General features: G+C 45.4%; 1 protein-coding gene across 3 annotated transcripts in view; it reads right to left on the bottom strand.

The window, feature by feature from the left end:
• Positions 1–12,205, bottom strand: part of svep1 (sushi, von Willebrand factor type A, EGF and pentraxin domain containing 1) — a 110,867-nt gene that overhangs the window by 4,355 nt on the left and 94,307 nt on the right. For 2 of the 3 annotated variants that reach the window (XM_019353588.2, XM_005453112.4), the window contains 11 exons: positions 11,772–11,939; positions 10,591–11,263; positions 7,790–10,500; positions 6,740–6,974; positions 6,375–6,530; positions 5,833–5,896; positions 5,006–5,182; positions 4,734–4,910; positions 3,582–3,764; positions 2,263–2,433; positions 831–926 (listed from right to left, as the gene is read on the bottom strand). In XM_019353588.2, coding sequence (XP_019209133.1) covers positions 831–926; positions 2,263–2,433; positions 3,582–3,764; positions 4,734–4,910; positions 5,006–5,182; positions 5,833–5,896; positions 6,375–6,530; positions 6,740–6,974; positions 7,790–10,500; positions 10,591–11,263; positions 11,772–11,939 — 4,811 coding nt within the window. The remainder of the gene's footprint in view (positions 1–830; positions 927–2,262; positions 2,434–3,581; positions 3,765–4,733; positions 4,911–5,005; positions 5,183–5,832; positions 5,897–6,374; positions 6,531–6,739; positions 6,975–7,789; positions 10,501–10,590; positions 11,264–11,771; positions 11,940–12,205) is intronic. The other variant, XM_019353579.2, reaches the window with a different exon arrangement.

The following is a 12,205-nucleotide window of genomic DNA, read 5'->3' as shown; positions in this document are numbered from 1 at the left end:
GGCTGATGGTCGGTCAGGTAGTTTTCCAGGTATCTGTTCTTAACTAATAAATCAAAATGTCTTGATGATGTTGCTAAATGAAAGTTTAAGGGTGCTCCAAAGCTCCTCTTGCCCAACAGCTGGGTTGGGCTAAACACCCGATGGTACACAGATAGGATTTCCAAATGACTTTAAACTGATCCTCAAGAGAAAATGAATGTCAGAAAAAACCTTCATGGCAATCCATCAAATAACAGCTTAGCCATTAAAGCCATTTCGTCTTTATTAATCAGTATGTTTAAAAGCCTTCTGATTAATTCCAGTGTGACAGTTTCATAACGATTGTTTTGGTTTTTGGCGACTCATATATATATATATATATATATATATATGTACATACATACATACACATATATATATATATATGTGTATGTATGTATGTACATATATATAAATATATATATATATACACACACATATATAACTTGTAGTTTAGGTGAACATGCAACAAATACCATTCTTTTCCACCGTGGGACATTTTGAAAATCAGTCCACAGCCAGACAAGTTGGCTGACAGCTGTGAGCTGCATGTCTTGTGTAAGACCCTCATACATTGCTTTTTAGCACCACAATTTCTGTTTTATTTCTTCTGATTAAGTACTGGTATCACATAAAAACATTTGGACTGTCTAGTTAAACCAGAGAGAATTCATTTTTCAGCTACAAACAGACACTTCTCTGTGCTCCAGTATCTGCAAAATTTAGCCTTTGTTTGACCATAAAACACTGAGGATCACGGTCAGGGCGTGAAAAGGGAGAATTAAACATTTTTAAGATGATTAAATACTTACGCTCCTCACAGAGGCGACCCATCCAACCCTCGGGGCAGGAGCAAGTGTTGGGCCGCTGACACACACCTCCGTTCTGACACTGTAGCCAGCACACCGCTTAGGGAGAGGACAAACACACACAGACAAAGATATCAAATTAAGATCAGAGAAATGGTTCCTGTAACACAGAGTTACTATTCTGTGAGCATATCTCACACAGCCAGACGTGCAGCTATACAGTGAAGAAGACACTCAACAAAAATGGCCATTTAACCTCACGCACGCAAACAAAGGAAGCACAAACACATCAGGACAGCAACAGTGTGTGCAGGGAGGCAGGAAAGAGCACAAACTCAGCAGCTGTTCAGGGAAGCTTAGCCTGGATCCAGCCTTTGTTTTCATATTTCATATGTAAAACATCTGAACGGTCATTTGAGTTTCACAAAGGGATTCAGGGTGGAGTCCAATCAGTGGTTTGACTGTCTGCTTTAGGTTCTGTACTTGATCAACAGGAACCTGATTTCAGGCTGATATGATTGTTTTCATGTTTTTTCTTTCAAATGTGACCTTTCTACTGATTTTTTTTTTACCCTTTTCTTTATTTTATGTACAGCAGTGAACTCATTTTTTCAGAGTGACGTTTATTAAAGAGCGTAACATCGTAATTCAGTTGCAGACTACTCAGTGATGACAGATTGGTAACTATCATGTGAATGTGATAGTATGGTGAAGTATTTCTTTCTCATTCAAATGCAGCACAGTAATAAAACTGCCTGCAGGTCATATCTTTGTTCTGCTTGTACCGACTGAGAAAAGACATTTCCCAACATCTAAATTCCTGGATCCTGTTCAGCTGACACTCCCATCATACCAAAACTGTGCGTGTGTGATTCATGTTTACTCAGAATAAAACTGTAAACTGAACTGGTTCTTAAAATCCTGAAGATGTTACGCTAAAGCTTAATCTGCAGATGTTCTACATGCCTGATTTTCCTTTAAATAATTTAATTATTTAAAGAAAACCCCGGCATGATAGCGCCTTGACTAGTTCTTGCCTAGTTAATCAAAACAGTTGAGCGTCACAAAGGTGTTTTTCTTGTTTAAGGGTGAGGTTTTTCTTCCTGGATCCAGGCTTCTGAACGTATTTGCACATAAACTTCATGGCGAGCTGTCGGGGCAGAGCGCCGTCGGTCATGATACAGAGAAAGAGAAGAGATCCTGTGGTGGAGACCGAAAACACCCCTGCAAACCTGCTTATATCGCTTCCATAGACTGTACCCATGCAACCAGAGTGCAAGCACAGACGTGTTAATGACCTTCACAGATTAAAATCTCTGTTTTGTAAGCAGCAGTAGGTAAGGGAAGAATTAAAAAGCTGAGAAGCTGCATGGCAGTATGAGTTACAGAGATAAGTCAGCTGAAGCAGGAAGTGGCCGTTCCACGTTCGCTCTACCTCTGCATGTGGGGGGCGGCGTCCAGGTGCCGTTCTCCAGACACCTGCTCCTTCCGACGCCTTCCATGGTGTAGCCGCCATAACACGAGTACACCGCCACGTCCCCGAACTGGAACACCGCCCCCCGCACCACCCCGTTGGCCACATGGAGTGGGGGGCCACAGGACACCCCTATGGAACGACCCACGAGTTATTCACTGCTACCCCGTCTACAAACGCTGCTGCTTTGCCTCTTTAACGACACGTTTGCACCAATCTGACTGTAAAATGAACTCAGGCTGTAAAACTTATTGCGCTGTAACACTTCTGTCCATCCCCATATGTGAGTACAAAATGTGCACCGCAGAGAGAAATCTGTGCTTATTAAATTAAACCCAGTGTGTTTCCTGCATCCCCCAGTAGCCCCGGAGACAGTGATTTTCATGCAACACATCCAAATGTGTCAAACAGTTCACAGTTGGTTTGATTTGGTAAAAACCCTTCCTGATAATCCCCCTGAGGACAAAAAGGGACTTGGATAAACATGCACGTAGGAGACAAAACCCCCCAAAACAGCATGCAAACACATACAACGAGCCATAGCAACATGAGCACCGCCGTGCTGCATATTCAGGACAACTGCACGTGAGAATGATCAAAGGACAATCTGACAAAGGTTGCCATAGAAGCCGCAGAGGTGCCCGTAATTAGTTCAGCACACAGGGGCCGACACAGTGTTTGAAGCAGCCTCATTTGTTTTGATAAAAGCTCAACGAGACAACAGAGAGAGACAGCACTTCACCTGAGACATGCAAGTGTAGAGAAGCACAACAAGAAAAGGGAGCATGCAAAGGTGTGCAGTGTTAAAATCACAGTGTTTTGACTAGCGAGTATAGTGACATCATTTAATTGCTGCAGTACTTATAGAAATGTGAGTAAATCACATGATCTCACTAAAAAAATACTAAACTTAGTAAGTTTACTATGATATAACAGAAAGGTTTACATTAATGGTACAAAGGAACTGAACCTGTGCAGTTCACAGTTAACAGACAGTGACATTAAAATGACAATTAAAAGCAGTAAACTTCCTCTTTAATGAAATAATTTACGAATTTAATCATTTAGTTTTCTGCTAACAAACGTGACAAGCCCGGCATATTTATTCACTTTGAAAAGAGTCGTTCAAATGAAATCACGTTTTTCTGTTTTGTCAGATTTATTCAATGCCACATCACAAACACGTGATTCCTTACAGATTAAAAAGCTGCTACAACAACTGAGGAGACTTGATTGAACAGACGAGATCAATCTTCTCTTTAAAAAATAATAATACCTACGTTCACACACAGAACTGATGGGGCTCCAGGTCTGGTCTGACCTGCAGGTGATGGTGCTGCTGCCTTTCACCTGCTGACCTTTGGGGCAGGTAACGCGGACCGACTGTCCAACATGAAACTCCTGCCTGGCTCTGTCCCTGCTGCTGTCCTCCTTCCAGCCCGGAGGAGCCGGGCAAGTCTTGGCTGCGACAGACAGAAATGATGGATATGCTTTTAAAAATTTGTGATGCCATTATCCAGCTGATGTAGTTTGTGTTTCAGCAATACAACAGTCCTTGGTCGTTTGCAGTCACGGCGTAGAGCAGAAACAACATGTACTAGTGAAGATTGCCGACACTGTGACAGATGATAGATGCAGATTCAACTGAGACATTTAAATCTTTCTCCTACACAATACTAGCATACCAATGTAACACTAGGGCCCACAAACGTTACAAAACTGTGTTGTGAATGTGCTACACTTCTTTACAAACCACCCCAATACATCAATAAAATGCACCGCATCTACATTTTTATATAACGTCACTGCACAAAAGTCTGGTTATTTTGAGACCATGGAGCAATCCTGTCACATCATCTGTTGCAGCTTAACAAACTGACAAAATGCAGCACTGGCATTATGTAATGTGTTTGTATTGCACAATAATCTGTACGTACACCAACCAACACCGAGTGCTCAGTGGCTGCTGCACTTCTCGTTTCCACATTTGTAATCGGAGTCAAAAGCTCAATTTACTGTCATCTAATTTCCTTTAGTTTACACTACTATTTTTCACTATTACTATTTTTCATACACCATGTTTTGTTTGTTGTCTTTTTTTTTTGGTCTGCCAACAGGGATACAGAATTACATAACTTCTTAAGTCTGAGAGACATGCATGTGGAAATGTCTCTCAGCTGTAAGTCACGGGTCAGTCATGACGTAAGACTCAAAAATCAGCACATTCCAAGAAACTGCAGCCAGACTAAGAGGAGCTGAGGGGGTGACTTCTTGTCACAGGTTGTAATGTGAAACAGATGAAGAAACTCAGAGATGTTGCAAAGAATTTTGAAAGGCCTCTGTGTTAGAAAGCGAATGATACCACAGGCTGCCACATGGCAGGAAGTCAGAAAGCAAACCAGTAAAGATTCTTTAGAAAAATGTGTCCTCACGTTGGCAGGTAGGGAAAGTGGAGCTCCAGGCGTTGCCCCCTATGCACACCACCAGAGGATCTCCCACCAGGTTGTAGCCATTGTCACACTGGAACTTCAGAGCATGCCCAGTGTTCAGGCTGAGTTCCTGCACTTTACCGTGCAGCATCTGTTTGGGGCTGATGCAGCCTCTGACCACTGACAAGACAGAAAGACCACAGGGACGTGATGTTAGACGTGTTTGATGCACAGACGTCCTTTCACTTCTTTTGCTCACTGTCTGACCTCCATACCTTCACACGTAGGCACTGGCAGGCTCCACGTGCCATTATCCAGACAGGTGAGCGTCTCTGGGCCGACCAGCTGCAGCCCAGGATTACACACATAGGTGACATTGTCCGGGCTGGGCTCACCTGCCGGTTGTGCATTTTGTACTGTGGGAGGAGCCCCACATGATTGCAATGAGGACGCTGTGAAGAAAGGGGTCAAAGGTGCGGTACTGTTAAAATACAGTATATGTATCTGCTGTAGCACATTGCAAAACATGAACTCTTTACCCCTTGAAAACCTGCTAAGTGTAAACCTTGAAACTCTTATATGAACTGAGTGGTTTCTGGCCTGCTGTTAAAACAACATCACTGCATGTCCATCAGAAGCTAGTGAGGGCTACGCTTGGAATAACCCGGAAACTATTCTAATGGCCATTAAAACACTTCTTTATTGATGAGGAGTTAAAACTCGTCATTAAGGGTACAGCAGAGCTCATCAAATATCATCTTGATGGAGGAAAGAGTTAACTGGGAAATTCTTTGCATTTCCCAGTTAAAGATAGCTTTAAGGTTTCTTTAATGTTAGGAGCTGAGACTACAGACATCTCTAACAAACAACGTAGCAGAATAAACGTGTTCCTATCTTTACTAACTTACTGCTTACTTTCTTTCCTGTGCATATGATATGCAGAGTCAGATGTTTTGTGTGGGATATCTTTGTGTCAATAAACTTTATGGATGTTCCAAAGTTTAGTAGAGGAAAAAAGATCACTGATAGAACATTAAGATTAAATATCCGACATTATTACAAACATGTCTGCCTCCTTGTCTGCATCTGTGCACAAACCCACCAACACACACTGGCTGCGTGCCGCTCCACGTTCTGTCTCCCTGGCAGATGTGGATGGAGTCTCCCTGTGACAAAAAGGGGAGAAGGATATTTGATGGTGAACACACAGAAATGCGTACATCCATAATATTGACTTTTTTCACTGTAGAATGAAGTAATGTTATTGTGCGAGTGTTATCAAGGCAGTCAGCGGCTTCTACTCTTTGTCTGCATTAAAAAAAGGCCGTCATTGTATCGAGTGTCCAAACTGGGCAGTGCAGAGTATCAGTTTATAAAGAAGACAGTGACTCAGCTCTTTCTATTGGCTCGGTTACTGCGCACACCTATTTATTGCTGAAGAGAAGTCACATGACTTTGTGTAATCTCATTGTTAGCCATTAGTGCAGCGGGTGCAGGCTGTTTAAAGGCAGAGTGTGGGAATGGTAGAGTAATACAGGAGCTGAGTGGTCATTTGTTATGTAGTTTAGGACCAACTACATTTGTTTTTCCACGTAAAGAGATGCTAGATGAAAAAAAAGCTAAACTTGACCGGATGAGTTTTACCTTCATGTCAAAGCCAGGCAGACAGGAGTACATGACAAAGTCTCCATAGTTGTAGCTGTCCCCCTCTACGATACCGTGAAGAAGAGGAGGCGGTTTCTCACACATCACCATCTCACAGGAAACCGATGAGATACTTGGAGACCAGCTTCCGCCGACCTTATCACACAGTTTAAAAGCAGAACAGGAAACCGCTGCATTATCGACGTTACACACAGGCATTCTCACTTCTGTAAACCTTTGGCAATTTCACTTTATGTTCCTGGCATTCGTATAATGGATTTTCTGTGGTTAATTATAACTTAACAGGAAAGTCAAACTCACATTAAGAAGCTGAGAAGCAAATCTTTAACCAACATCTTTCTTACCTGACACTCTGCTAGCGCTGACCCCTGCAGGTAGAAGCCAGTAGGGCATGAGAGGGTGACGGTGCCCCCGACAGGCGTGAGCTCCTTCCCGGTGATCACCAGATGGGGGATGGAGAAGTTGTTGGGTAGCAGGCAGGGGGTGGGGCGACACCGAACGTTGTGTTTTGACCAGGTGGCGTCGCTCTGGCAGGACAGGGAAGCTGTCTGCGTGGCTAATTCGTATCCATCATCACACCTGCAGACAAAGGACGCACATGATGATACACAGAGTACACTCATTCTGTCTTGGATTTTATTCCATTCACAGAAATGGAAAGTAACAAACATCCTGTTTACTGTGAGCATGAAGCCAGTTTCTCTAAGATTCAACGTAAGAATAAAAATACTGGTGGCAGCCAGTGCTAAACCTTAGCCTCCTAGTAGATATCAATTTCAAAATCCTACATCGACTTGTTCTCGAGTTAACGTGTTCACACCACTTGCCTGCCCGGCAGAGTGATAGCAGCACCCCATCAGCCTTTCAGGGCTGAGGCATAAAATGTCTTAATACGTAAGAGCATTACAGCTAAAAATCCACATATCTCTGGGATGGCAACTTTTTTGTGACTCACATCAAAACAAAGGAATGAAGAAAACGGAGAAACGTTTTGATGCTCTGAACAAGCACGTTTCCCACTAAATTTTAAGAGCAACTTATCAGAAAAACATACTGGTTCAATGTAACTATAACATCATCTTAGTGCATGATAACAAAAAAATGAATTTAATGATGATTTTAATGATTAGAAATACATCTTTTAAGTGCACTTCAGTTATAAATGTGTTCTTTGATGAATCAGATGCAGAGTGCTGTGCTGGATGCACTTATACTGACTTTTTGTGTATGAAAATGTGTTTTTCAGGTCAAGGAGATAAATGCTTAGTTTATTTTCAAAATTGTAGTTTCACCTGATCCAGGAAAAATACGTCCATACACAGAATTTACATTAAACACTATGTGAGCCAGAAAACTCATTTAAGACAAACCACTCCAATAATGACAGTATTCACCTATATGTGATCTGGTTGGGGAAGCTGAAGATATCTCCCACGACCCGAGCGTTGGCGACCTCTGGTGGTTTTCCACAACTCACAGGCTCGCATCGTATCCTGGGCTCCCCCCATCGGCCGTCTCTTCCACAGGTGAGGTAAGCATACCCCTTTAGCTGGTAGCCAGGCCGACACCTGTATATAGCCATTTCTGGGTAGCTGGCACTGCCACCCTGCAAGACAGCGTTAGGAACTGTAGGCGGGGCGGCGGTGCACCTTCCCCGGCTACACACAGGCACCCCGGGGCTCCACACTCCTCCTTTTTCGCACACAGCTTGAGAAGGACCCAGCAGCTTGTAGCCGTCGTTACACTGGAAGTGCACTCGGTCTCCGCAGGCTCGATCGTGGCCGAGAACCACTCCATATTTAACCACAGGAAGGGTGCAAATGCAGGGCTGGCACTGAGGCACGGGGCCCACCCAGAGGCCCTGAGAGGAGCACCGCAGGATGGGGTCGCCAACGACCTCGTAGCCATCGAAGCACACGTACTCCACAATGTCGTCGTAGTTAAAGCTGGAGCCGTTTACATAGCCGTGACTGATGTCCTCAGGAGGATCGCAACTAATGATGTCACAACGGGGTGCCGGTTTGTCCCAAAGTCCATCCGACTGACAGACACGTGTAGAATCCCCGTTAAGCGTGTATCCTTCATCACATTCATACTTTATCTTGCTGCTGTAGCCAAACTCTGACCCCAACATGCGACCATTCAGTATTGGGGAGGGCTTCTCGCAGCGGGCTGATACACAGGCAACAGCCTTGTGGCTCCAGGTACCGTCAGCCTGGCAGATGCTTGGAGACCTTCCTTTTAAGATGAACCCGGGCTGACAGCTCAGTTCTATTTTGTTATTATAGGTGAACTCTGTGCCTTTAAATGTGATATCTCCGGGGATTTTAGGAGGACCACAGGACACGGGCTCACACTGTGGCTTCAGCCCAGTCCACTTTCCGTCTGCCTGGCAGGTAATAGTACTGCTGCCCTTCAGGACAAACCCAGGATTACACTGAAAGTGTAATACCTCAGGATAAACAAAATCACCTCCCTGTGTTGTGCCATTATCCACAGCCCCTGGATCACCACAGGAAACAGGTTGACAAACTGGGGCATCAGTGGTCCACACTCGACCTGACACACACTGCCTCACAGGCTCCCCCTTCAGCTCATATCCTTCATCACAAGTATATGTGAGCGTAGTCCCGAGGGAGGCATGAGTCACATTCATCCAGCCGTGTTCTGGACCAGGCGGTATTTGGCACTCCGCTGGCACGCACGATGGGGCTGTCCCATTCCAGCCCCCGTCCTCCTGGCACACCAGCCTGACCTGGCTTGTGAGGTCATATCCACGGTGGCAACGGTACTCAATCAGTGTCCCATGAAGAAAGTTCAAGTCCAGTCTTCCAGTGTCTTTAGAGGTAAATCTCCCTCCCAGCTCTGTCACTCTAACATACTCCCCAAAGTCAATGTGAGGAGGCAGCCCGCAGTCCGAGGGCACGCAGACAGGAACAGAGCTCGACCAGCCGAACTCCTCACAGGTTAGATGGTCCTGACCCACGAGCTGGAAGCCAGGAAAACAGCTGTAGAAAATAGTCACACCATAACTGTGGTCCTGGCCTTCCACAAAGCCGTTTTCAACTGGCTGAGGTGGTGTGCAGGATATCTGCACACAAGCTGGTGGCTCGATGTCCCACTCCCCACTGGCCAGGCACCTAGCAGTCTCTGTGCCTTGGAGGCGGTAACCACGGTTGCAGGAGTAGGTCGCACTGTGGTCAAACTGAAGTTTTGTGTAGACAACTTTTCCATTGGTTATCTGTTTAGGGATTGAGCATTCAATTGGGCGGCAAGAAGGCACCCCACCAATCCAGAGTCCCTTCTCTCCACAGAGGATGGTGGAGTTACCTACTAAGTTATATCCAGTCTTACAACTATACAGTGCTTTGCTGAGGTACATCAGTCCCTGGACATCAACAATACCATCTGAAATCTCTACAGGCTGAGGACATTCAACCGGGATGCATTCTGGGTAAGGACTGCTCCACTGCCCGTTGGCTAGACAGGACACAGAGCCTTCTTTTCTTAAAGTAAAGCCACCTATGCACGTGTAGGTCACCACAGAGCTGAATGGCAACAGGCGAGAAGACCTGGAAGGGCCACCAAACGGCACCGAAGGCGGCGGATCACAAAATACCTGCTTACACACCGGAAAGGTGTCATTCCACTCCTGTGACGGGGTGCAGCGGAGGAACCGAGCCCCCTCCAGGACATAGCCATCCTCACAGGATAACTCCACTGTTCCTGATTCAGAGTCCAGGCCCCTTAGAACCAGGTGGTTCTCCTCCAGTGGCGGCTCTGGGCACTGGACGGGCGAGCAACGCGGAGGTCTCGTCTTATCCCACCTTCCAAACTTCAAACAGGTCCAGGTAGCATCCCCGACCAGCTCGTAACCCTCATCGCAGACATACACCACTTTACGGCCCACCTGGAAGTCAGAGCCTTTGTAGTGTCCATGGACGATGTTAGGAGGAGGGTCACAGGTCAGAAGGACACAGGTGGGGGGGTCTTGGTTGGACCACTGACGGTTGGCTTGGCAAACTCGCTCCGGTCGTCCAATCAGTCTGTAGCCTGCGTTGCAGGCATACGTCACCTTGCTGTTGTAAGTGAGCCGACCTTTGACCTACAGGGGAACAAAAATGGGACATATCATGTGCTTTGCTTTTATGTTTATAAGAGAACTCTTTAAGTGCGTTCAGTTTCCATGGCTAACCTGGAAGTATCCGTTCTTGAGGGATGGGGGGTGCGAGCAGGACACAGGTACACAGGTAGGCAGAGCTCCTCCCCACTCTCCATTGCCATTGCAGGTCCTTCTCTTCTCCCCTCGAATCAAGAAGCCTTTGAAGCAGCTATACGCCACCACGGCTCCAAAACTGTAATTTGTCCCAATCACATAGCCCTGATCAATGCTCTCAGGCTTGGAGCACCTCACCGGCACACAGCCGATATCATAGGGCGAGGGCTCCCACTCTCCTCCCATCAGGCATCTGAGTGTGGCTGTGGTGTTGAGCATGAAGCCCTCTTCACACTTATAACTCACTTCGGAGTTGCTGGCGTATTTTGGTTTGTTGACCGAATCTAAAATCGCATGTGGTAGTTCAGGTGGGCGGAGGCAGAAGTTTGCGATGCAGCGAGGCGCCTCCATGCCATCGGGTGGCACCCACATGCCCTGAGCATTACAAACCATCTTGGAGTTGTTGCCGGCTATGTATCCGTCAGTGCAGTAGTAGTTAGCGGTGTCTCCGAAAAGCTTGTGAGTCTCATAGGGTTCAGCGTGGTCGATGGCAGGTGGGGGGCCGCAGGAGCGGGGGACGCACTGAGCCGTGCTTTCACTCCATTGGCCACTTGATTGACATTCTCTGGTCTCCGGGCCAATCAGAGTGTATCTGCACAGGAAGGAGACCAAAAGCAATGAGCAAAAAACCCCCAAATCATAATAATTTAGAAAAACATGCAAAGGTATGTCAAAGAAACTGCAAAATGCTTGCTTTGGTTTGTCTATCCCTTAACTGGATTGCTCAAATGGATCAAATCTGGATCAGGGAATCTTTTTTGTAGTATTTTGATTCATATCATCAGAAATATATATCAAATAGAAATAAATTAAAAAAGAGACGTCATCTTATTGTTCTCAAGGAAATTTCAGTTTCTCTGGATCCTGTTTATGCATGCTGTGGCGGGGCTTTTCAGCCTCGATGGACTGCTCATTTCTTATTCTTATGTACAGTTGATGTTACATTTTCATTAAATGCATGAATTCTTTGTTTTAGCTGTGCTTAAAAGCCACCATGCCATTGACAGTAACGATCATGCAGAGGAATGAACAGGTGTTAAGTATTTAGTTTTAACACATTTCAAAAACAAATTAACTGAGTAGATTTCAACCACATTTACCCTTCTTTGCAGACATAGTGCACCTTGTTTCCCAGCTCAAAGTTCTCTCCCACAGTCACAGCGTTTTCCAGTAGCGGGGGCTCGCTGCACAGGACTCTCACACAGCGAGGGAAAGGCCTGCTCCACTCCCCTGTCGCCTCACAAATTACCTCCATGGAGCCCTGTGGTCTTTGTATCGACATACAACTCAGTTTAGACTCCTCTCTACATCATTTGCAGTCACAAAACCTGGTGTACACACCCAATTCTGAAAAAATGTAACTATAGACTGAATGCAGAATCTCATAAATCTCATTTTGCAATTATTTAGGTTAATCAACCACAGGTCAGTAACATGATTGGGAATTACAAGCATCTTACAGAGGCAGAGTTTCTCAGAAATTGTCAAGAAATCACTGACTGTGCAGTTTACTGTGCCATCAACAAATGCAAGT

This window comes from Oreochromis niloticus, linkage group LG3, assembly GCF_001858045.2.
Source record: "Oreochromis niloticus isolate F11D_XX linkage group LG3, O_niloticus_UMD_NMBU, whole genome shotgun sequence".
NCBI classification, from domain to species: domain Eukaryota; kingdom Metazoa; phylum Chordata; class Actinopteri; order Cichliformes; family Cichlidae; genus Oreochromis; species Oreochromis niloticus.
The sequence above is the reverse complement of the archived record's forward strand: the minus strand, read 5'-3'. Positions and strand labels throughout refer to the sequence as shown.